Source organism: Lissotriton helveticus, chromosome 12, assembly GCF_964261635.1.
Source record: "Lissotriton helveticus chromosome 12, aLisHel1.1, whole genome shotgun sequence".
NCBI classification, from domain to species: Eukaryota; Metazoa; Chordata; class Amphibia; order Caudata; family Salamandridae; genus Lissotriton; species Lissotriton helveticus.
The window spans coordinates 456,460,297-456,485,568 of NC_136073.1; the positions used below are offsets into that span (position 1 = coordinate 456,460,297).

At 43.6% G+C, this 25,272-nt stretch overlaps 1 protein-coding gene and 1 long non-coding RNA gene across 3 annotated transcripts in view; one reads left to right on the top strand and one right to left on the bottom strand.

Annotated features, from left to right (window-relative positions):
* Positions 1–3,732: 3,732 nt before the first annotated feature.
* Positions 3,733–4,661, top strand: LOC144799937 (uncharacterized). The gene is made up of 2 exons (XR_013603902.1): positions 3,733–3,811; positions 4,170–4,661. It is a non-coding gene; the product is annotated as an uncharacterized LOC144799937 (long non-coding RNA).
* A 3,639-nt stretch (positions 4,662–8,300) lies between these two features.
* The window catches only part of FBXL8 (F-box and leucine rich repeat protein 8), a 122,438-nt gene continuing 105,466 nt past the window's right edge, over positions 8,301–25,272 (bottom strand). For both annotated transcript variants that reach the window (XM_078671584.1, XM_078671583.1), the window contains exons 2-3: positions 10,736–10,946; positions 8,301–9,369 (exon numbers count right to left, since the gene is read on the bottom strand). In XM_078671584.1, coding sequence (XP_078527710.1) covers positions 8,355–9,369; positions 10,736–10,887 — 1,167 coding nt within the window. In that variant the 5' untranslated portion in view covers positions 10,888–10,946 and the 3' untranslated portion in view covers positions 8,301–8,354. The remainder of the gene's footprint in view (positions 9,370–10,735; positions 10,947–25,272) is intronic.

A 25,272-nucleotide genomic window follows, 5' to 3' on the forward strand; every position in this document is an offset into this window, starting at 1 on the left:
CCTAGCCGTTGCTTCCTACGCAACACATGCTCCCTCTCTATTTCTGCCATACAAGTCTTGGAGCCCCATCATGACCTCCCACCAGAGCTCCTGTTCCTCACAGAAACCTGTTTAACCCCACTTCTGCTCCTGATATTACCACGGCCACCCAGCTCAGATACAAAATCGTTAGGCAAGACAGGCATGATTAAATCTACATGTGTAAATGTACCATTGTAAATAGTATTACTGCCAGTGGAGCACGACATGATTAGTCAACGATCAACATTTCCGATTTTTAATAACCCCTCCTTACACGTCTGGATTTCTGTGGCGATAGTAATTATTAAATCACTCGCACCAACATTTGCTTTGCTTTTCCTACCTTTCGTCGCCTCTCACAACTGCCCCTCCCCCACCACAGAGCGTTTCACGGCCGTCACATTCACACGGCCGTGTCTCTTTCACGGCCGCCCTGCATGTTTGTTTTGGTAAATGCCACTTCTCCTAAAAGTAGCCACACTTCTTTTAAAGCTCCCCTTGCCCCGCTGAACGCCCCCACACTCCAGCAGCGCTCCGGTCCTGACCGGTTCCGTGAAGGCAGCAGGGCTTGAACCCGCACGACCCTCGGGTCATGCAAACACACAGCCCTTGTGGGCAGCAGCGCTATTGCGAGACAAACTAATCTACAGAGGCAAACCAACCAAGAAGTGAGTAACCAAGTTTCCAAATGCGTTTTAAGGGAGTCTGCTTCAGAATTGTGAGTGGGCTCTGCCTTTCATGCTTCTGAAGTAGATAAAGCAAGCAGCATGCATTAGACCCAAACCTCCCTCATTTACTGATCTGATTAGTCCCTAACCAGGTTTCTTTCGCTTTCTAGCCACCCACTTCCAAAAGGGCGCTCAGGAATCGATAAAACGTATAGTGCTTCGTTGCTCTCCCAGAGTACGAAGCGCTATGCACGTGCACCAGTACCATGATTAACTATTGTCTTCAGTGGCACAATGTGAACAAGCATTGGCATAGCCAATAGGTCTCGCTTTTGGGCCCTTCTAAGTATTTAGTTATGCACCACAATGTCCTTGGTGCAACAACATTAACTGTTGTGTGGCTAAAAACTTATAAGGTCCCAAAAGCGAGACCTATTGGCTATGCCAATGCTTGTTTTTGTATTGCAAGTATATGGCTACCACACTTATGCAGCAGAAGGCTTTTTATTTCCTTTTTTTTCATTTTTGTGGCATATGCTTGCAATAAAGAAATTAACATTTGGACAAGACTTTATTCTTGAGTGGTTGGACCCTCGTAAAATCCAGTGTGGTACCTGTGCCTCATTAGGAAGGCTTCGGTGTCTAAAGAAGTGTACTAAATATTAAAAATAGCGTAGTGTGCTATGTGATAAATGGAAATTAGGTCTACATGTTTCAACCATGGTCCAAACACTCAAGAATAAAGTCTTGTTGTGAGTAGATATGGCCCTCTTTTAAAACACTGATTATTTTAACACTTTGCACATATAAACAAAAGAACCCGCTCCACTGTAATCAGGTGTCGCAGCACACCCTATGGGCATTCGGCCTATGGGGTGGGACCCCGATGATGAAGCATGTCACCAACTAGGTTGGTGAGTGAGGGGTCTTCTTCAAGGACATGTCTTGTCCTGTTAGGGGTTGGGGCACACTGTGCTAACCTGAGCTTCACGCTCTAGACACAGAAAAGACTCTTTTTTCTGTTTCTTCTCCTAGGGGGTACTCCTCCATTGTTGATACCATTAATTCCGGGGATTAGGAGTTCCCACCACACATAATCTGTGTAATCTCCCTTACTCTCTCCCTTGTTATACACAGATATGTAATGGTGCCTGGTGTTGTAGGGTGAAAGCGGTTGAAGAAATTACTGTGTTGCTCTTACATATATTGTTATATGTTAGTGCCATGGTGGGTCTTGGGGCTACTGTACTGTTTACACAAATTGTGTTGTGGTGTCATGTTAACTGAAAGGTTACAGTGGTGCTCTTATGCCTAGTGTTTAAGACCATGTGAGATCCTGGGGAATACTGTAGTGCCCCTACAGGTCAGATAAAATGATGGTGAACCTGGTTTTATTGCAGTGCCTTATATCTGATTTTACAGGTTCATGGTGGAGTTTGAGATTATTGCCCCACCATTATGTATGGTGCTATGTGGTCATGGTGAACACCAGGAACTGCGCCCCTCACAGATGGTGGTGGGATATTTAGCTAGTATGCAACTGTTAAAGTTATATTTTAATGCTTTTACTTTCTTCTCCTCGTTGGATGTTGGTTTCTGTACATGCAGTCTCATGGTTTCAGTGCTGTGTCAGTGTGTGCTAGCTTGTGTCTTTGAATGGTGGAGATATGTATTGTCATAGTGTCCGTTTGCATTTCGTGGACTCAGTAATGTCCTGCTGAGTAGCATTCGGTTTCCAAATTTAACACCAATGACAGCTGCCATTGTCCCTGTCGGCATGGAAACTGACCATACTAAATACTAGCTTTGCTAGAAGTAAGATATTTGGAGAGATCTACAGTATATGTCTCCAACATATTCTTTGATTATTATAGGGCTGATCAGGTGGTGCACTCGTCTATACTTCCTATTATGCTGCAGACTTCCATGCAATATCAAAGCTTAATAAACTTTGACAGAGAAATACATTTGCAGATCTTGGCTACCAAATAGACTTTAAGGCCGTATTTGGACACAACAGCCTGTTTCAGACTGGCAAAGAAATTGTGTCTGCTTTGTTCTTGCTTCAAACGGGCCCTGAGAGAGGACATGTGCTGGGTGCTACCATCACTTATGAAAAACACATTTACTACTCTAATCTTACAAGAACCAACGTGCAGACAGAATACATACGAGTTGGCCACCATCTTTGTGGTCAATTTGGTTTACAGTTGCACCTTGGTTGATGGACAGAAACGTATTTGTTGTAATGTTATAGCGCACTATAACATTCTATTTATGACTAACTAGCAGCCCGTCCCGACGTTGTCCGGGTATGAATTGCTGCCGGCCAGTAGTATATTGTTTTGTAGGATTTCGTTTTGATAGCATTTCTTATCTGTGACAGGCCTGTGAAACGCTCCGATTCACAGTGCACTGCTGATGCACTTAAGAGTGTGCGTTCAGTAGTGTGTGAGTTCGAGTTTCCCTACTTTATTTTTCCTTGCAATATTATATAGCGCGAACTCGACAACATGGCATGAGCACAATTTACATTACAGAAGAACACATTCATTTGTGGTAGGCACGGGGAGACCACCGGCGTAGCTAGTGGGGTGCGGGGGGGGGGGCAGACCGCCCCAGGCCGCACCATTTAGGAGGCGGCGGCCGTGCGGCCCGTTGCTCGGCCTTTATAATTTATTTGGAGACACTCAGTGACCCCAAATAAATTATAAAGGCCGAGCAAGCAAGCCTCTAATGCAGTGATTCCCTGGTGCACTATTAAGACTAGCTAGGGGGGCCGTCAACATCTTTGACATTTTTTAGGGAAGATATCGGGTGTTGTAATGACAAAATCAATGGTCGCCCGAATATGTCATGTGGGTGGGTTGGGAATTAAAAGCGCTACTGCAACAGCGCATAATTAAAATAAATACCAGCGCAACATAAGGGGGGAGTTGAAAGTGCCACCTGTAAAACCAGGAATCATGGTTTGGTCCAAAGCGTACGGCCGCCATACCCGCGTACGTGCTTCACGTAGTTTAGACGTGCTAGCCAGGCGTACAACGCACATACAGCAATGCCAAGCGTTATTGCTTTCCAAGTTCGGCCGCAACTCTAGAGACCCTCTTTACATCAAATAGGTAGGTTCATGTCCCATGCGCATCGTCGGCAGTAGAAAATAAATGCAAAACAAGTGACATGTAAATTAAAATGCAGGCTGCAACACTTGACTTTCCTGGCTTTGGCACTTGCTGGCCTCGCTGCACAACTGTGTTAGGGCCGAGCATTGGGGCTGGGCCTATGCAGCGAGGCCAGCAAGTGCCAAAGCCAGGAATGTGAAGTGTTGAAGCCCGCATTTTAATGTACATGTCATTGAGGAAGCGGGGTAGTGATTAGGACCGGCTGCTCGGTCCTGACAGATGACAGCTCTAAGAAGAGGGTTACATGCAGCACTGTGCGTATGAATTAAAATGTTCTCATGAATTATTTCCTTTTCAGCAGCGCAAGATCAGGCAGTTCCGCCTGCAGTCACTAGCTGCCGCCCGGTCGTGTTAAAGAGGAGAGGAGAGCTAAATGTTAGTAGCTCAGAATCCCCGGGCTGGCATGCATACAGACAAGGCTGTCTGGCGGCCACAGGCTGTAACCAAAGTGAGACTGCATGATGTCCCACGACGTGACGTTGATCATGGCAAGTTTACACGTAGTGTTCTGTTATGCAGGAAAGGTTTCAATTGACCACGACCAAACATAATTATTATGCAGCCCTAATATTACCGAGACTGTCGTGTTTCTGCTCTGAGAGACATCCTTGCAGTGATTGCTATGGGGAAGGGCATGTCATGCAAGAGTCGAGCATCACTCTGGAGCTGAAATAAAGGACGCTTAACCCAACTAGCCATGGAACAGGAAGTGCTCAGCTGTATGCGAACACTGCAGATTTGTATTTTACTGAATGTTACATGTTAGTGAATAAAAGATGTACTTTTTGTTTTCCCCGGCTGAAAGGGTTGCTTTACTCCGTTATTTCTACTTGTTTGAAGCAGCCCTTTGTTGTTTTTTCCTATCTAAATAGAGCAATAATACATCAAAAGGCTGTGCTCATTTTAACATGCCTAACAGCCACAATATTAACCCCATATCATCCCAGGCAAGTTATCACGTTAAAATTGTGTCACGTTATTTTATGTGCTGTCTTTATTGATACTTATATGGGGTTGCTGTTAGATTTCTAGTACTTTGACAGACCAACATCAACTGTGCACCAGAAACAAAAAATAATTTCACAGTTTGCAAATCGTTGTTCGCTTTTAAACAGCGGGGTCACCAGTGCTGTTAGTTGTTACCACCTCCTCCTTTTTTTCCTTTTCTTGGCGGATACCTAATTTTGTACATGATGGCAGAGCCTCATGGGCTACTGTTGCTTTCAGTGCAGATAGCTGTGAGTTTCTGTGGTGAGTGGAGCTTCGCTCATGGAAGCTGACGCCGGATTGCTATGAGTTGGTCGGCTGTGGTGCTGTCCATATCAGAGCAGCCAGTATGATGTGATGGAGTATGGCGGTCCTTTGTGTTTGTGGTTGTGGCTGCACTTCCATGTTGAAGTCCACGGGTTGCGCTGTGTGGGGGGTGCTGTGCGAAAAGCAGGGCTCTCATGTGGAAAGAAGCAAAAAGTGTGATTGGCCCACTTGGGCATTCATTTATTGTTTTTGCTATTGTTTCTTAGCCTGCTTTTATAGGTAGACAAGTTATTTATGCGTATCGGAGAGGTTACCCTGAGTCCTGTGTGGTTTGTGCGAGAAATTAGCACCATTACAATGCTTGATTTTGCTCATGAGAAAGTGTCACTCATAGTTGTTGAAATGTCACACATAATTACACTGAAATTATGAAAATGTCACACATAGCAACCTGAAACCTTGGCAGCTATGGGTTAGGGCCTACATTGTAGGACAGGACTCACTTTCAGCAGATTATGTGTAGTTGTAGGCCCTACACTAAACATAATCTACTGAAAGCAAGTCCTCATTACCGTGATTGTGATGTATTAGAATTAGCAGCATGTTCGGGCCCGGCAAGCATGCTCACTTCCAGCCAAGCCCAGGAGAGCAGGCAGCAGCCTTTACAGGCGAGCACTTCTGGGAGGTCCTGGCTGCTATGTATGATAATGTCCTTTTATCCCTTCGGCTGCCATGTCAGTCTTTTATGTGAGTTTAACCACGTTAAATGTTTGGTTAGCGTTAGTAGCATGTGGTTATGTATGGGTCATGATTAATTAATGGAAGTGATCTGTAAAACACGAGAGGGCTTCATGTTTCATGTCTTCTGCGAATGGCTCTCCCAGTCTTACTTTTATCTTTGCATTCTGGTAATTGTAAATCTGGTTTTGTTTTGCTGTGCTAGCCCTGTGTATGATAGAACACATTCAGCCCTTCTGGCTTTTTTGCCCAACAGAATGTTATATTCTGGGACTTGTAGTTTCGCATTTAACATGATATGAACTTTAAAATACCTAGCATGAAAGTGCTGTTGGTAGCAAAGGTGGAAATGTCTGAAGGTGCCACTTACGAAAAGGAGATATGTCAGCTTTGTTCTCTGATGTACATAGATTATGTTGCGCTTCCGAATTCAAACTATAATACCTTCATCGGCTTCATCACAATTAATGTAAGGGAGAAACGTGGAAGTACTCCCAATGTAGGGCTTACATCCCTGCACCTGTAAAAAACAAAAAGTGATATGATGGGGAGCCACGGCCAATGGGCAATTAGGTCAAGGGAGCCGCAGGCCGCAAAAGTTTGGGAACCACTGCTCTAATGAAATAAATAGTGCGCACTGCACGCCCGGTGTTTTACTGAATTAAAAGGACCAGGTATTAGTTCACATAGCTCTCTGTCGGATGTCACATGCGTTTTTTCTGAGTCCCCAGATAGACAATGCAGTCTGTGTTTTCTCCTTTGTACTGCCGGTCACCAGTGTATTCAACTGTGTAGCCTTGGACCGTGTCATGTATGTGCATGTAACTTGCATGATCGAGGTAACTATTAGCAGTGATACTACGTGTCTCTGGGACCTCTTTCAAGTGCTCGCCGTCCTTTTTCCCAGCCCCCGCCCCAGGGGCGGCAATCTGAGGGATAGCCCCGGGCGCCACAAGCTCTAGCTACGCCCCTGGGGGAGACAAAGCGATTTGCCAGGAATCACAGGATGTTGAGCTGATGCCGAGATTCGAACGTAGCTCCCCAGCTCTAAAGTTCGCAATTCTAGAACTTGTGTGTCTAAAAGTGTATGTCGGTGCTGGCCATCAATGAGAGAGACCTGTGCATTTTTCAAATCGGTGGTGAAAAAATATGAGTATGTTGCTGGAGATGTGGGCCGCCGTGCCACCAATGTACTTACCGGGGGAGGGTAAACACCCATTATTCCACAACTTTCTTTCCGCATACCATCACTCCGCATACTTTCATTACGAAAGTACCATGACTCCGCAATGCCATTATAACGCATGGCATTACATTTTATATGCTTTTACCACGCATACATATACAACGAAATTCGTTGTAAATGCATGAATGGTAAAAACATGTTTTTTTTAATGTTTGCATAAGGTAAGTATGGGTATAGGGGTATATGTTTTGGGGTACTGAGGTATATGTTTTGGGTTGTTTGGGTATTTTAAGGGTTCAGATATAGTTTTGGGTTATGGGTACAGGGGTAGTTTTAGGGTTTAGGTATGGGTTTTGGGGTATAGGGGTATTTTTAGGGTTCAGGGGTAGGTTTGGGTTTTGGGGTACAGGGGTATTTTTAGGGTTCATGGCTAGGTTTGGGTTTTGGGGTACAGGGTTATTTTTAGGGTTTAGGGCTAGGTTTGGGTTTTGGGGTACAGGGGTATTTTTAGCGTTCAGGGGTAGGTTTGGGTTTTGGGGTACATGGGTATTTTAAGAGTTCAGGGCTAGGTTTGGGTTTTGGGGTACAGGGGTATTTTAGGGTTCAGGGGTAGGTTAGGGTTTTGGGGTACAGGGTATATTTATAGGGTTAAGATGGGCTAGTGTTTAAGGGTGTTGGGGTATTTTAAGGAGTAAGGGTGGGTTATGATTATGGGGTGCAGGGGTATTTAAAGGGAGCAGGGTGGACACCCGGAGCTGGAATGTACAGAACCTGGGAAAAAAAACAATGAAATATTGGGCATAACGCTCGTTTGTTTTCCCCTAATCCCACGCCCCGCACACGCCCACTCCCCCAGCATACGATATGAGACATGGCATGAAGGGCGGACCGTACCACACCCCCCCGCGTTTGTCAAGCCCCCAGCACACGCCCACAGCACAACGCAGACACGCCCACAAGGGACTACTTTGCTGGCACGGTTCTTTTACCTTTTAAATGTATATGGTGGGCGTCTGCATAGCCTATGTCCTTCTGCTGCTACTGCCCAACTCTAGTTCACTACTGTGAAACTGATTGCAAGTGTGAGAACATACCAAAGAAAATGTACAAGAATAAAGGTACTTTCAGAAGATTCAAGTGTTTTTTTCTGGGGAGGAGATATACAGACTGTTTAATTTGTTTCCCCTAGTAGAATTTCACTACCATGCACCAAACGTTTTCAATTCCAATATAAAGGTAGAAAGGATCCTCTTTTAAGCGTGAGGGTAATGCATTAACATTTAATGGTTTACGTTTTCAAGAAAACTAGGTTTGCTGATCCAGTGGCACATTCTGCTTTCCTGCTCGACGCAATAGTGTAGATTTCCAGGGGTGCGGTTCCTTAACAACCTTTAAAGTATATCGTTTAAGCCTGGGACAATTCTCCATAAAAGCCTGCACCACCTCCTGAGGCACAATACAATAACAGTGGATCTCTTCCAGAATCTTACACTTTGTGGACAAATCTACCAAGGCTGAGTTCAGATCAGCTGAGGGGGTGGTGTGCAACATCAGCTTTGTTAAAGTTCTACTATAATTGTTTGTGGCAAATTGCACGTACCTCACCAGATAACTAAATGTGTTCAGTTCCAAAGTGGAAACGGGGATATTGTTTTTCAGAATCCTTGGAATGTTCCAAGCTGGTATTGTGTGGTCCAACTCAAGGTTAACAAAAAGGGTAGGGTGTCTCTTGCACAGGGTTTCCCAAAGTTTTCCCGAAATGACTGGAGTGTATTTGTCCAAGCGCTCGCAGAAAAGGTCTAAACGAGTGAGAGGTGCTCTATTCGGGTTGAGGAACTCCTTAAAAACATCATCAGATAGGCTAGCATAGTAGAGGCCAAACGCAGATAATTTGGGGCAGGAATTCAAAAGTGCCTTGATGGCATCTGGTGTTACATTGCAAACCAGCGTGCGGTTGTTGATGAACAAGCTACGCAGGTTTGGGTTACCGGCAGCAATCAGTCTCACAAGTCCATCATCCAGAGTGATTGGCATCTTTCGAAAATCAATGTGCTGAAGATTGATTTCATTGTCTCGTCTGCAGACATTTTTTATGCTGTCTAAGATATCTTGACCAGAGTAGAATATGGGATTCTCTCCCTGGCACATTATACAGAGATTCTCTAACCTTCGGCTCTCTCTGGCCAAGCTATCCAAGACCTGAATAACATTTCTTCGATTTGTCTCCTTTGCCTGATCAAATACAATCTTCAGATGCTTTATATGACCCAAAAATTGATGCACAGTCTGCAACATTGCCTCTTCTTCATCCGAGTCGCAACTGAAAGAAAGAAATGACAATATTTAGAGCAGAAAGGATTTCCTAAATTAAACTGTATTCTAAAATGCATATATTATCATTTGTAGGTGAATGATTTCTGGAGTGCTAATGTAACCGGCTTTTACTTTGATTATTATGATCACAATAGCGTAACAGGGTACTTCTTGAAGGTGAGGTAAACTGAGATGGAGGGCCAGCTCTGTTTAAGAATCATGGGTCAGATTCCTGGTAGCCTTATGTCCTTATGTAATAATTTAATAAATAATTTATAACAAGGCCTTGGCAGAATGCCAAAACATAATTAAGCATCCGTCACACACAGCAATAAAACAACATAGACGACACAAGTCATATTCTTTACTCACGGTAGAGGATGCCGATTGCGCCATATACTTTAGACATTAAAACATGAAATAATTACCATACACTCGTTTGCATACTTTGCTGATTGCAAGTGCAATGTGAACTAAGGGCAAGATATAAGGTTCATGCAACAAGCTGAAGTGACGGTCTCAGATACCCAGAATTTTAATTTACAAAATCTGTAGGCCGTCCTGCGGGCACTTAAACCTACTGTCAGGATGCATTGGTGCCCTCAGATGCCCTGGCTGTGCTTCAGGATGATCTGCAGCATGTGGGAGAAGATTTAAGAGGCTGAGGAGCGTGAATCAGACCACCCCCTTGCACATCTGTGACTCATTGTCGTGAGCTGGCACCGGCCCGCCACTCTCTGCTGTTGAGAACTGTAGAGAGGATGTGAGCAGGTACATCGTGTTCCCTCTCCGGTGTCGGAGCGCGCAGTGTGCCAGAGCATGGATGGGGGCTTTGGGGGGCGGAGTGGAGGAGCATATGAAATGGAGATCAAATGAGGGACATGGATAGAAAACATAAACAAGCAATGGTCGCGCGGCCGTAAACGTAACGCCGAGCGGCAATAAAAAAAAAGACGCGAGTTGTGTGCACGCGCGAGCTCGACGGGAAAAAGTGTTGTGCACGTCGCTCGTGCGCGTAATAGCAAGCTGGTGGCCGGCAAGGTAGCACTTCTGAAGCAGCTACTAAACGTCTCGCCAGAGCAGCGCATGGCCTGGCTCTTGCGAGATCTAAAAACGAAGCGACCTGAAAATGTAAGCTGTTTACCTTTCATGATTCACCGAAACATTGAGCCAAATAAAAACCCCGCTCCCACTTTATGAGAACAAACATTGCAACCCGGACTTCGATCCGAGGTTGTGTATTGATCATGATTCATTCTCCTCGTTAAGCTGCCATCAGTCTCCAAGCGGTCATGTGGCCTTGGGCGAGTCAAGTGAGAAATGACTTGGGCGGATGGGCCAACAAAACCAGGAGCGTCCAGGCGTCTGCTTACCTGATCTCTGTCTTGTGCCAGACTGAACTGGTGCAGACTGCCTCTGCCCACTGCTGGCACACTTGGAAGACGGTATACCTATCCTTCAGAGATAGGTGTAAAAAGATTTGAGCAAGAACTTCCTGTGGAATGTCGGTCCAATATTCTGCCATTGACGTGTTGGGCCCTTATTGGTCGGTTCCAAAGGTCTCTTCCTCAAGCAGCCCTCGTCCTGTCAAGAAACAGTAAAGTGAGAGGCACACAAGATTAACTGTACCCTGTTCATTATGCAGTTCTCATACTCTTAGTATAATTCTGATCTTCAAGATTATTTGCATCTTTTAAAAAATATTCAGGGATGTTAAAATTGTAGTTATGTAAGACACTGCAAAGCTTAAATGGAGAAAGTGGAATTACTAAAAAAAATATCTTTTAAAAACGAATTCTAGGAATACGGAGTGATTTCAATTATACCCTTGTTATTCCTGATTAAATATTTTATCAGTGCGTTCATTTTAGTCATACTTGTAGTCAAATCATATATTTTGGATATGGAAATTGGCAGTAGTGGCTCCACGAAGGAAAAAGAAATTAAAACAAAATATTTGAGCCGCAAAATAAGCATAATGCATCAGCTATACGCCTTGAAGTGTATTATGTCTCAAGAACGTAGCTTTTTTTAGGTCTCATTAAACAGTTTTAACTCCCTTGCAAAGGTTTTCACTGACAAAAAACATAGTAGTGTTTCTGTTGAAAGCGACCATGCTATGTTCTTAGTGTTTTCCCTTCTCTTTGCCGAGAATGAATTACGTTAGTCTACTGAACGTTGCTCAGTTTTAGATTGGTGGTTCCATGCATTTTGACTTGGCCACTATTAGATACTTTAGTTACAATTCTTTTCAAGTTATAGACAGTCAGAAAGACATAGACACACTCAGACACACACAAACACACCCCCCCCCCTCAGTCTCCAGTACCTCACACCGAGTGAACCCTCAAATCCTTTGGGCTGTCCACACTTCCTGTTGTCTTCAGACTAAAGAATTAACCTTCTCTCTCCACTCACTTTCGGTCACTGGTTATCGTCACACTCTCTTCTATATTTGTTTAGCTGCATGTGAATGTGCAACCCCTGTTCGTTCCATCCGTCAGTGCTCTGGGTGGACCAAACTGTATCAACCCTCCCTGCTTTCGACAACATCAATATACAACCATCACATGTTAATTCACCAATAAGATCAAGCCTAAAACTGCTTCAGAGCATCTCCCAAACCTAATTTCATGGGAGAGAGGTGTGGGGTCTAACACTAAAACCAAGCATAGCAAAGCCTTTAGGTCTGACATTGGCCGCTATTCTTTTGGTTTTGTCAATCCTGGTTTACTTGTGTCATTATTTTTTCAAACGATTGTGGAGGGGGAACCCACTGGACCCTAATCAATCTAAAATAAAAAATATTGGCTAAAAGCAAAAATATGTTTTGCGCCATAGTAGGCTCTGGAACTTAAGGGGAACTACTTTGTGCGTGGAAGTACTCCTTGGAAAAGAACAGAATTGCATAATTCACAGTGGCATTAGCCAACGGCTCTAGTGGGCTGAACCCCTGCCTCATCCTGTGTGCTGTAGTGGACAGAAGAAAAATGTAAATGACACAATAACAGACGAATAAAGAGGGCAGGTTGTAAGCCCTTATAAGTATATTAGACATATAATTTTAGTAAAATCAGAATGGTCTTGGCTAATGCCAGACCTAAAAAGTATGCAGAATGGAGCAAATCCCCAGCAGAAACTAATAGATGGACATGGACTGATGAACATTTCACTCTAAAACAGAGTGTTTCCCAGAATAGCTTATTCAAACCGTACTGGCTGATATTTATGTGTTTGAATGCTACTGTATCCAAAGACACAGACTTGCCAGCGTAGACCTACTACAGAAACTGTACACACACTATGTGTTGTAAGGCCTGATAAACTCGCTCCGACTCTGCAGTAGAATTATTTGAATAAAATTCGTGTTGGATCACAATAATCTTCTAACTTAGATGCAACCAGAATTTAGAATAAGGGCTACTACATGTATGTGAATTAACACACTTGGTACAAAATTGAAACCAATATAAACCAAATTGTCAAGCTAAAGAATGTGTACACAATTGAATTATATTGTGGAAGACAACGAGCATTTACATGTGAGGCTTTAGGAGTTTAGAATATGCACTAAAAATATGTGAATGATCAGAAGTTTTACAAATCTGGATTTTGCTATTAGCCAATAACATAATTACAGTTGAGAAGCTAAAACATCAGTCCAAAATGGATAGCGCAGTTCACCAATATACCGATAATAAAGAAATGTGGTTTTTTTTGGGGGGGGGCAGTTTTTTTGGGGGGGGGGGAACATGGCGGCCAGCTAGGTAGTCGGTCGCGAGTGCCGGTGAGGGAGGTGGGGCATTTAGATGCGGCTTGACCTGCTACACGGCTAGTACGGCGGTTCTAAGTTGCGGTAAAATCGCAGAAAGATTCGTACCTGAGCTCGGAGGATTTCTGCTGTTTCAATCCTCTACCGGCGTCTCTAAAAGCAATGTTTCAGTAATTCGATAGCGGCAGCCGCAGGCGGTGTATGGCGGCGCGAGACGCGGGGCGAACACTCGGGCAGAGGGGAGTGGAGGAGGAGCCTCCTACGGAGCCGCCTCAGGAGCTTACGGCAGGAGGAGAATGCTGGAGCAGAGCGGCTGCCGAGATAGGGAGAGGCAGGCGAGCAGCAGCCAGATTGCAGCATAGCGCGGGAGGGGCAATTGGAAGAGGAGCCGGGAGCACGAAGGAAGAAAAGAAGACCGAGGTAGGGAAAGCCAAAACGCTGCAAATACAATTAATCACTAAAGTGAGTGCTTCTGTGGTGGGTTTAGAGAACAAAGGCTGTGGGGGCAAGGAGGGGGGAGCACGGCCAAGACATTACATGTGAGAAGAAAAAAGGCTTAGTTCAATCTAAGAGGGAGCAAAACAAGGAGGCTACAGGGTATGCTTTGAGAAGTATAGGAAGAGCTGCAGGGGAGGAAAATTTGGCTAATCCACAAAAAGCCCGCGGAGGGGATTTAGGCTCAAATTTAAGGAACATTATCAAAAAGCACACTAGACAAACCAACAAGGCAGGAACACTAGGTAAAAAATTAGCGATAAATCCCTCCTTGAACGCGTATTTTAAACCACTGCCCAAGACTCTAATACTCTTGAAGGGTTCTATCCCAGACAGTGCTAGATTAAATAATTTTGAGAATTCGAAGGAAGAACAGACAAGTGGGGAAGTACCAGAGGCTGGAAGTGGTTTTAAGGCGGCTGGGTTAGAAAATAGCTTGACAGAGTGGGATGATCACCTAAGTCCTAATAGATACCAGGTGTTAGAGATGGACGAAGAGAACCAAGACAGCCACGATGCAGTAGATGTAGAGCAGGCCGAAGGACAGGGAGTTAACGATGGACTTACAAGTTTAGGAGAAGGTGATACCTCCTCGTCAGAACTACCAAGCGGCAGAGAGGTATTAGGGGGTGATGGAGGAGGCGGCGAGAGCTTATCGGGGGCTGAGAATTTGGACAGTACGGTCATTGCCCTTTTAAGGAAGCTTGATTTGGATGTACATAAAGGTTTTGAGGAGTCAAAGGCGAATCAGGAGGGGATCAGGGAGGCATGTGGACTGTTGGAAGCTAAGTTTGATGAGTTGAACATGCGCACGGAGGCACTTGAACTAGTGATTAAGGAGATTAGAGGCAAGGTAGAGGAAAACAGTAAAGAACTGGAAGAGGTTAGATTTAGGGAGAGGGCGCATGAGGATCGGCTGGAAAGATTAGAAAACATGCAACGGAGAAACAATTTTAAAATTTTGAAACTACCAGAGGGGAAAGAAGGAGATAACATAAAAGGCTATATTGTTCACCTATTAAAAACAGAATTACAGTTAGAGGAAACTGAGGAGGAGATCTCTCTGGACATTCAGAGGATACACCGTGATCCCTTTAGACTGAACCCAAATCGCTCAAAACCTAGAAGGATTTTGATTACTTTCTTAACATACAGCCTAAAGGACAAGCTTCTGGCTGCTGCTCTGAAGAAGGGAGCGTTGATGGTGGATGATGTTAGAGTGGAGGTCAGGTCAGATCTTTCGGTGGTAACGGCAAACAGGCAGTGGGAGTTAGGCAAAAGGATGGAGCCGTTAAGGAGTTTAGAAGCTACTGTGCAACTGAAATTTCCGGCTTTTTTAAAAGTCATGTGGAAGAATAAAATGCACACTTTCAGGTTTGTTGAAGATGTGGATGTCAGAGTGGAAGTGTGTAAAAAAAATAAAAAAAAACTTGAGGAGTTGGTCTACAGCACTAGCCAGGTAGAGGTTTACTGTAGCTAATAAGGTTAAGTGTTGAGGATAAATGCTACCACCACCCATAACGGGCACTCGAAAGGGCCTTGGAAGGGCCTAAGGAAGCTGGTTGGGTTTTCCAGGGAGGGAGGGGGGGAAGGGAAGGGAGGTAGGGAAGGCAGGGGGAGGGGAGGGGGGCACGGGGAAAAAATCTAAAAATGTTCTCATGAGCTATTTTCTCACCAGGGTGTTAATGAGGTTTGAGGGGACTTGGGATGAAGGGGGGTAGTGCAGCACAGTTGACTTTGATGTCATGGAATGTGAACGGTCTACGAGTGAAGTCTAGGAGGGATATGATTATGAAATATCTGAGAGATCTCCCAGTACACATTATGATTTTACAGGAGACCCATTTAACAGGGGAAGAGAGTAAGAAATGTATTGGATCACAGCGCTGGTTGAAGCATGTTTTTTACACACCACAAGCGGCGGTAACTAAAGGTATTGCACTGTTGGTCAGGCAAGGGGTAGATTGTATCATCGAGGGCAAGGTGGCAGACACTAAGGGTAGATGGTTGATTGTAAACATTAAAATTAGTGGTCTCACTTACAATATCATAGGTTATTACGGCCCAAACCAGGATGATGTGGGGCCTCTCGATGAATTAGTTAAGGAGATGCTCGGCCTTTCAGGTAACATTATCCTTGCTGGTGACTTTAACACTGTGTTGGATAACAAGCTAGATAGATCTTCCAATAATAGGGCGCAGGTAAATAGCAAAATGTCAAACAGAGTAAAGGGATTGATTGACCAGTTTGGATTATGCGACATTTGGAGACAGATGTCGGGTCAAGCATTAGGCTATACTTATTATAATAAAAAATACCGTCATAGATCACGGATTGATTACATCTTAATAGATTTGAGACTGATAGATAGAGCGAAACAGATCTTACATGTTGGAGTGCATTTATCAGATCACTCAGCAGTTACCTTGGTGGTAAAGACAGGGGCCTGCGATTTGGGTTCAGTCTGGAGGTTGGACCGTACAGTGTTGTACGATTGTGAGGCGATAGAGAGTCTAAGGCAGGAAGTGGATGGATTTGTAGAACAGAATGTGGGGTCAGCAAAAACTGATATTGTCTGGGAGGCATGCAAAGCTTTTCTTCGGGGGAGGTTGGGAGCTCTGGGTGCAAGCAAAAGAAGAGCGTACTATAATAGAGTAGAGCTCTTGGAAAAGGAAGTCCGTCAAAAGGAGGCAGAGATAGTAAAAGTAGGTAGCAGCGAGGTTAAGGAAAAGACTGGTCAAGACTTGAATGAACTGAAAGGAGAAATAGTTACGGTGGTTACTAATAGGGTTAAGGAAAAATATGAGGCCAGCCAATTGGCGCATTTTGAATATGGTGAAGGCACAAGTAAATTATTAGCATGGAAAGCAAGGAGAGACCTGGTTCGAAGCATGATCAAAGAAGTGAAAGATGGCGAGCCAGGACGATTTGTTACGGACACGAAAGACATTGCTGATGCTTTTCACAGGTATTTTGAAGAGTTGTACAGGGAGAAACTTGTTCCAGATAAACAGGAAATAGACAAGTGGGTGAAGGTTCTGAATCCACTGACAGAAGAGCTTTAGGAAATATTAAACCAAGAGATAATGCAGGGAGAAGTTGAGGAGGTTATCAAGAAGGTTAAGAGAGGGAAGACACCTGGCCTGGATGGGCTTCCAGTTGAGGTATACAAGGTATTGGTTGGGAGTGTGGCACCCTTATTAACGAAACTCTTCAATGACGTCTTTTTGGGAAATGCGGCATCATGGAATGAGGAAAACATTATAGTTATTCCCAAACCTGGGAAATCACCAAAATACATGTATTCATATAGGCCGATTTCGCTTTTAAATAGCGATTACAAGCTTTTTGCGAAGATCATGGCAGACAGGCTGGGCAGAGTCGTCCCACATCTTATACACGAAGATCAGAAGGGATTTATTAAAGGCAGGTATTTAAAGGAGTTAACTTTTTCCCTTATATGCAGTATAGATGTGGCTGTTACACACAATCTCCCCTTGGCGGTAGTTGCTTTGGACGCCGCCAAGGCGTTTGATCGTGTCAATTGGGTGTATTTGAAGTCCGTAATAACACATTTACAGATGGGGGCTAATTTTGGCACGGTCTTGGCGCGGTTATATCAGTCACCTACCTTGAGGGTATTAGTAAACTGGACATTAACCCCACCAATAAAAGTAATGAGGGGTACAAGGCAGGGATGTCCCTTATCTCCTCTCTTGTTCGACCTCTATATAGAACCGTTACCTTGTAGAATTAGAGAGGCAGATTTGATTCCCCCTTTTTAGTTCCAGGGATGGGCCAGAAAGATCGGGCTATACGCAGACGATATAGTTATTTTAACCCCTAAACTTCATCAATCGCTGGGCTGCATAGAGACCATAACGAAGAAATTCGGGGAGGTCTCTGGATATCGAATAAATACTGACAAAACCGAGATCATGTCTTGGAATTTAAAAACAGATGATATAGCCTGCAAAACAGAGATAAGATACTTAGGGGTGCGAATAACACAAGATATAAAGGAACTCACCAAAGTTAACTTTGCTAAAGTCAGGAAGGAAATCTCTCTGGCTATGAGAGGTTAGACACACCTGCCGCTAACATTATATGGCCGAGTCAATTTGGTGAAAATGATGGTTTTACCCAAGATAACTTTTCTATTTGACTCCTTGCCTCTTATGCTCGAGAAGGAGGGGCTCACGAAGCTGCAAAGTGAGATTGGGTCATTTATCTGGGGATCTAAGGGATCGCGCCTATCTTGGAAAAAGATCAGGAGAAAACTTTTGAAAGGAGGCCTGGCAGCTCCAGACCTCCAGATTTATTCTTGGGCTTTTTTGTTGAAGAACTGCAGAATGCTTCTGGGCACTCCAGGGAGTTCAGTCATTGGTAAATTACTGTCAGCTCTGCTTAGAACGGAGAAGATCAAGCAGAATGGATTTATGTACACATTTTCCGACCCAAAATACTTTAAAAAAATAAGATTAAAGGTGCTGAAAGATCTATCGTTGGTCTGGTATAGAATTAGGAGGGCAACAAAAACACCATACTTTAGCGCAATGGCACCGATTTGGGATACACCAGGAGCTCTGAGCTGGTCCGAGGATGCCTTGGCAAGATCACTAAAACTAGAGGGACCTCAGAGATGGGGGGATTTGTTTATAGAAGGTAGCTTAGCATCGTGGAGATATTGTGAACATAAGTGGGGACACAATTTTTCTAAGTTTAAATATCTCCAGATACAAAGCTGGGCCGCCAGGAAAGAAAATTTAATTGGGCAATATAATGTTTTTGAAGAGAAGCTGGCTTTGGAGACCCCGATTAAAAAAGAAGTGGCGATATGGTACTGGTCAATAGTGGAAATGGAGGACGGACCTATTACATTGCCGGAGACCCTGTGGGGAGAGTGCTTGCCGAGGATCGCGACAGAGAACCAATGGCAAGTAACTATGTTGATTCTTTACAAGGTGGTTAAACCGGCAAATTTAAGGAGAAACCACTTGTTCACTCTCCATAGGGCGTATTGGTCTCCAAAAAAACTGGCGAAATTCAAACTGGCGGAACAGTGAGGTGTTCCAAATGCAGCAGCCTGAACGAAGACGACCTGCATATGTTCGTCACATGCCCAGCGATAGAGGACTTCTGGAAAGCAGTGAGTAAATGCTTGTCAACCGTACTGGGCCAACATCTGGAGGTAAGCCCTGAACTTGTTATGACGGGAAGAACTGATTTACAAGGTAAGGGCTTCAACGACAAAGCTAAACTGGTGTTTTACGCTTTATTGGTGGCCCGGAGGGAAATTTGCAGGATGTGGGTATCTGCAGACCCTCCGTCAGACTTGAAATGGTTAAGAGCTATGAGAGCTATAGCAAAGCTAGATATGGTCGGTCGGAATAAGAAGAGATACAGATTTTGGATTCCGTTCTTACAATGCTATGGGTGATGGTGAGGGGGGTAAAGGTGCAAATAAGTCCTATGATTAAGCCTCTCCAAAATCTCAGCGGAAACTTGCTTTAAGGAGTAAAGGTGAGAGTGACGTACCTCCTTCCAATAGCACTATTTCTACCAGATGAGATGAAATTGCCCTAGGATGGAACCGCGACAGAAAGGGGTGAGGAGAGGAGAATGAGGACAAAAAAAAAACCCCAAAAAAAGATACTAAAGAAATGGTACAATTTCTCCTTCATAACGTTGTAAATGAAACTATCTTTCTAGAGTGTATATTCTGCAACCGACCTTTATCCATAGGGACAACTGTACCTCAAACATTTACTTTGCAAAGTTCCTTTAATGTTTGGAGTAAAAGGCCACACCCAGCCCAAGTACTCCGGAAATCATTTTTATTCTCTGGCTTACAAAGTATTAACAGGCATGGAGTAGTGTGCTACCTGTACGCAGAATGATTCAGCACCGACATGAGTAACTACACAACAATTTGAGCTAACCTACGTTTGTCTCCAAAAGGCCTTCATTTTATACACCAGGCACAAGCCATATTATCTATACCTTTTGGGAAGGTGCCTACCGCCATATAAAATCATTCTAGACCCCCATAATTCGGATCCTACTTTCTTTTCCTCCATGATGTGCGTTTTGGTATTTGTGGTGTGTTACACGTGTGCGTGAGGCAGCTGAAGGGCCATGTCTTTCGAAGAACATTGAAATAAAGTGGCGGTTCCCTCACATTCTTACCTTGTGAATGTGACAATTTTCATTCTAATATCCATGGGGTCCAGCGACTAACTCTATCTAGGTGTTTGGTTTGCCGGAGAGTGGAGTTTGCAGATCACTTAAGACTGACTTCCTTATTTTTGGAGACAACCAAATAAGGGTAACAACAGACTGGTGGCCTGCCCCTAACAGGCCAAAACCTAGGAATCATGTTCAATGCCAGACTCAGATTTGAAAAATATATAAACACCCTCACTATTTCCGTCTTTTTTCAGATATCAGGAAGATTCTTTCTTTTCTCCCACCTACTTTCAGGAAAGATTTGGTTCATTCTCTTCTTTTTTGAGTTTTATGTAGCGCAAACTCGACCCCAAGGTATCAGTGCGTTTTACACGAGCACCAGTTGCGTTACAGACCTACAGATTAATTTTTTTAGGCACAGGGAGATTACCTGATTTGCACAGAATCACAGGATGTTGAGCGTCCCTGCCGAGACTTGAACCCGTTTCCCCAGCTTTGAGGTCGACTGCTCTGGCCGTTAGGCCACATCCTCTTATGTCAAGGCTGGACTATTGCAATTCTTTACTGGTGGACCGCCATGCTCACCTTGTACACAAAGCACAGATAGTACAAAATGCTGCAGCCATAGCCATCCTAGGATTAAAAAGAAGTCATCCTTCTTGAATCAACCTGTGACAACTGCACTGGGTATCGAATGCCCAGAGATGCCTTTTAAAGCACTCCATCTCTGCCACAAAACACTGTATTGCACATGAGCTGGGTCACACATGTCCATCATGTTCTCCTTGTACTCTCTTGCACATTGTCTATCATCAAAGTACAATCATTTGATAAATGTACGAAAATACAAAATAACCAGCCAGGGAGGTCGATCACTGTCGGCATGGAATGACATGCCTATCTCTCTTCTTGCCTAAACAAATTACGAACACTTCAGGAAAGCAAAGAACATCTGATCCTGGTGGCTCCCTATGTTTATGTTTCTTGGTAGAGTGGCTTTGGAAGCGTCAAAACAACTCTTTCTGAGGTTTTGTGCACTAAATAAATACATGATTTATTCATTCACTTACTTCCAAGCCAACTTCTTCCCATAAAGAGTAATGGAAGTGCATTCTCCCTCATCCCTTCCCCAATAGAATGCCTAGACGAGATGTTCTTAACCTATTGTATGGGGACCCCTGGGGGTCCACAACGGCTATATAGGGAGTCATTGACTGCTTAAAAAAATCAAGTATATTAACAAATTAACAAAATGTATAGCAATAAAGACACAAAATGTAAAATTGAAAATTTGAAATTGTGGGCTAAAAATTAAGTGGGTATCCTTGGATTCATTCGTGGGAGCAGGGCAATGGCCTCAGACAGAGTAGAGAATGGGCAATGAGTGTCCTCAATGTTATTTAAAAAAGCTTAAACCTTTCCATTAAAATTCACTTTTTTTTCTATATTTGGTGAATTAAATAAAACATTTCAACATTTTGGTATTTGTTTCATGGAGACTTGCTTCTGTATTTTAGTATATTGATTTGCGGTTCAAATAATCAAAATTGCTTAGTCTGGAGTCCCCATAATGACTCAGTGGATGTCCTCAAATTTTAATAATGACACAGTGGATATCCCTGGATTGCAATAATGATTCAGTAGGGGTCCCTGGATTCCAGTAATGATTATGTGGGGGTCCACAGAGTCCAAAGTTTAAGAACCACTGGTCTAGATAAAGAGAGTCTAAGCGCAATCCACTTTCCACTCACCATTTGGTGTTGTCCCCCTATTCTGCGTTGCAAGAGCCTATAAATACAGAGAGTCCATGAGGGTGCACTGTGTCCTTGTGGGAACATCGTACCAATCTTTTGAAAAGCAATTGTATTTAGTCAGTCATTTCCCAAAGAAAGAGAAATACTTCCCCTCTAGCCAGTAGTTGTACAATGTAAGAAATTCAAAAGGAAACTCTGCACCAGACTAAAGAGATGTTTGCCAGGTAAAATACTCTGTGTCCCCTTCATGGGCAATCCCAGGATTGTTGATGAAGGGTAATGCCCTGAAACCGGTCCCAAGATGCTTATTTCCGGTCCAGGGATGACCTGGCTTGGCAGTTCGGGCTGGACTGTTCCCACAAGGAACAGGGCCAAGACTAATTTGTATATAGCTGGTTCCAAACTGGGGTGGTGTGGTGAGCAAAAGAATGACGGATTAAATCCGGATCCTTGTGACTGGGGGTGAATGTTTGCATTGTCCAGCATTCTGTCCATCAAATGTTCCTTTTGCATAAATTCAATAATTATGCATGAATTATTGAGAGAAGGTGTTGACTGTCAGGCAACAATGTGACTGACTCTCCCAACACTTTCACTGGCATCAGTCCGTCTGTCCCTCTCCCAGATCTAACACCCTTTAAGATAACAAGACAGATATTTAACAGACTACTTTCAGAAACAACAAAACTTCCATTGGTTGACTATTCCCAGTTCTACAACCCCATTGGATACACACACACCTGTCACATAACTTACTCTTCTAATCCTCCTAGAACTTTCCTCTGCCTTCGACACAGTTAACTAACTATCAATTTCTCCTGGAACGCCTCAAACTCAGAATGGGGTTGAAGGGCACCGTCCTTGAATGGTTTAGATCCTTCCTCCAAAACTGCACACAGAGAGTCCTCATCAACGGTAATCTATCCGCCCCATCTCCGGTCACAGTTGGAGTTCCCCAAGGATCAACCCTCTCACCTACCCTCTTCAACCTTTACCTTGAACCTCTCACTGAGGTTCTACGTGCCGCTAATATCTTCTACCATATGTACGCCGACGATACTTAAATCTACATAAAAATCTCTTCCTCTGAGGACATTTTCTCCCTGAATGAGGCCTTGAAGCTAACAGTCCACTGGCTCACCGCCAACCAGCTTAAACTCAACGCGAATAAAACTGAATTCCTTCTGATCTCTCCACCCAAACCCAATCCAGACATCCAGGGATGGATCAAGACCATCTCAGCATTAAACTGCCCTCCTACAATTGTTAACGCGGCGAAATCCCTTAGAATAACCCTGGACAGCAGCCTGAACATGCGTGGCCATATAAACTCGATGGCCAAAATGGCTAGATTCCACTTGAACTACCAAAGAAACCTGAAACCCTTCCTCGATGTGTCCGACCTTAAAACGGCAGTACAGGCACTAGTCATTTCTAGATTAGAACATGGATGCTCTACCCTTGCAGGGCTACCCAAAAAATCTCTGGTCCCATTGAAAGCCTGCCTCAACACCGCTGCCAGACTACTAACCGGCTCAAAGAAATTCGACCACATCTCCCCCCACCTCAAAGAGCAGAACTGGCTTTCTCTAGAGGCCAGAATCCAATTTAAACTGGCATGCATTACTCACAAAGCTCTTTATAACAACGCCCCTGCATTTCTGGCACAAAAACTCGTGCTATCAGGTGGACCCAGAAACTCCCATTCTGCCAAAGACCTACTGCTGCAACCTGCACGCTTCCGGAAAAAGAAAACCTACAACCGGGCCTTCACTGGGGCTGCACCAAGGATTTGGAACTCTCTCCCACCCGCCATTAGAAGACTTCCGTCCTTGGCACATTTTAAGAAGGAGACAAAAACCTTCTTAATGGGTAAATACCTTGCATAATGAACATGTTACATTATTATCCTTCTATGGACGATACCCATTCCTGCACTCCTAGGCATTCCCCCAAGAGTTGAGTCTATGTACTTTCCTGCACAATGTATCTACCTGTTAAAATTTCCTTCCCACATGTAGCTGGGACTTTGACTACTTGTTTCCTTGCATTATGTATCCTCTTTTTTACCCAATTGATCCCTCCCTTCCCTTCGCTCTGTACACCTCCCTTAATACTGTAAAGCGCTCTGATACTCTCATGGGTCTGGTTTGGCGCTCTATAAAACTATAACATAAATAAATAAATAAATGTCTACCAGTCTTATTAAAGACACATACTGACATGCCGGACTCTTTTTATTAGACAAAATCAACATGTTCCTGACCAAATAGATGTTGGCACTCTCACCAAATGACAGGGGTTTTGCCCACCAACTGCATGTCTTTGGTAATATGTGATGTTTTTATTGTGTGTACTGGAAAGCCTCCTCCGAAAGTTGAATAGAAAATGCATTTACATAATTGCTCCACAAGCCCCTGTTATCTCTTTGTCATCACTACCGTCGGCCTTGCTCAAAATTGTTTGATGCCTAACCAGAGCTGGCCCTTGTGTTTTTGCGGCTTGGGCGAAATGCCTAAGTATGTTCCATCGCGCATGCCCATGGGCTGCAAATTTACACACGAACAACTGACATGAGCAAACCCTATGCCATTTTCACTGATTGTAAATCAAATGTCTCGCTATCAGTCTTAAAAGAATAAGCATACTTAGAATTCACTGAAAGAGGAAGCATTCTTATACCATCTACAATTTATCTTGGTTGTTTAGCAGGAATAAAATGTGAATTTACAAAGTCACTAACTAAATGAAATGCGCTTCTCTTATTTTTTAAGGTAATCGTTAGGGTGTTTGGAGTAAGGAATGCCACAAAAATTACCTTTCTACCATTTACTTATTCATTCACAGTACAGAAATGACTGTTATTAAGATGCCTATTTGTGTCTCAAAAGCCTTTACACATGCCCTTGAGAAACGGACACCCAGACAATAAAACAACTAATGTAAATCATCTACTAAAATGAAATATCCCCTCACTGACATACATGGATGAGTTGGTAGCCATCAGCGCCAATGTCAAGCATCAGTGACTCTTGTGGTGCATTCACATATGTAAATTTGGTCATGAATGTAAGTTTATCATTGAATTTACCAAATGTACATCAGTTAGGAATTAATGCAGGGATTACTGGTGGGTGCAAGTTCCTTTATGTGTGCAAAGATCTCTGAGTGCTTGGCACAAGTAAATGGCACTCAATGAGTTGGGAAAGACCAACAGCCAGCTACACCTTGTCAGTGACCCAGGATAAGTCAACAGACAACAAAGGGTTAGGACAAGAAAATGTCAACTTTCTAAAAGTGGCATTTTCAGAACTGCAACTTAAAATCCGACTTTACCATTAAAGAAGGCTTTTAATTACAATTCTTTAGGCACCAAACTCTATATACCTGCTTCTAATAGAAAGTTATCACTTATTAAATGCAATAGGTTAACTCAATGTTATCCTACGGGAGAGGTAGGTCTCACAGTAGTGAAAAACTAATTTAGCAGTTTTTCACAACAGGACATGTAAAAACTTAAAACTACATGTCCAACTATTTAAAATACACCGCACCCTACCCTCTGGGCCTACTCGAGGGGTGACATATATGAAATAAAAAGGGAGGTGCAGGCTGAGACATGTTTAAAGGGCTACTGAAACAGGTGGCTCCTAGTAGCAATTAATTTGAAGGCCCTGGGTACATGTAATACCATTTTAT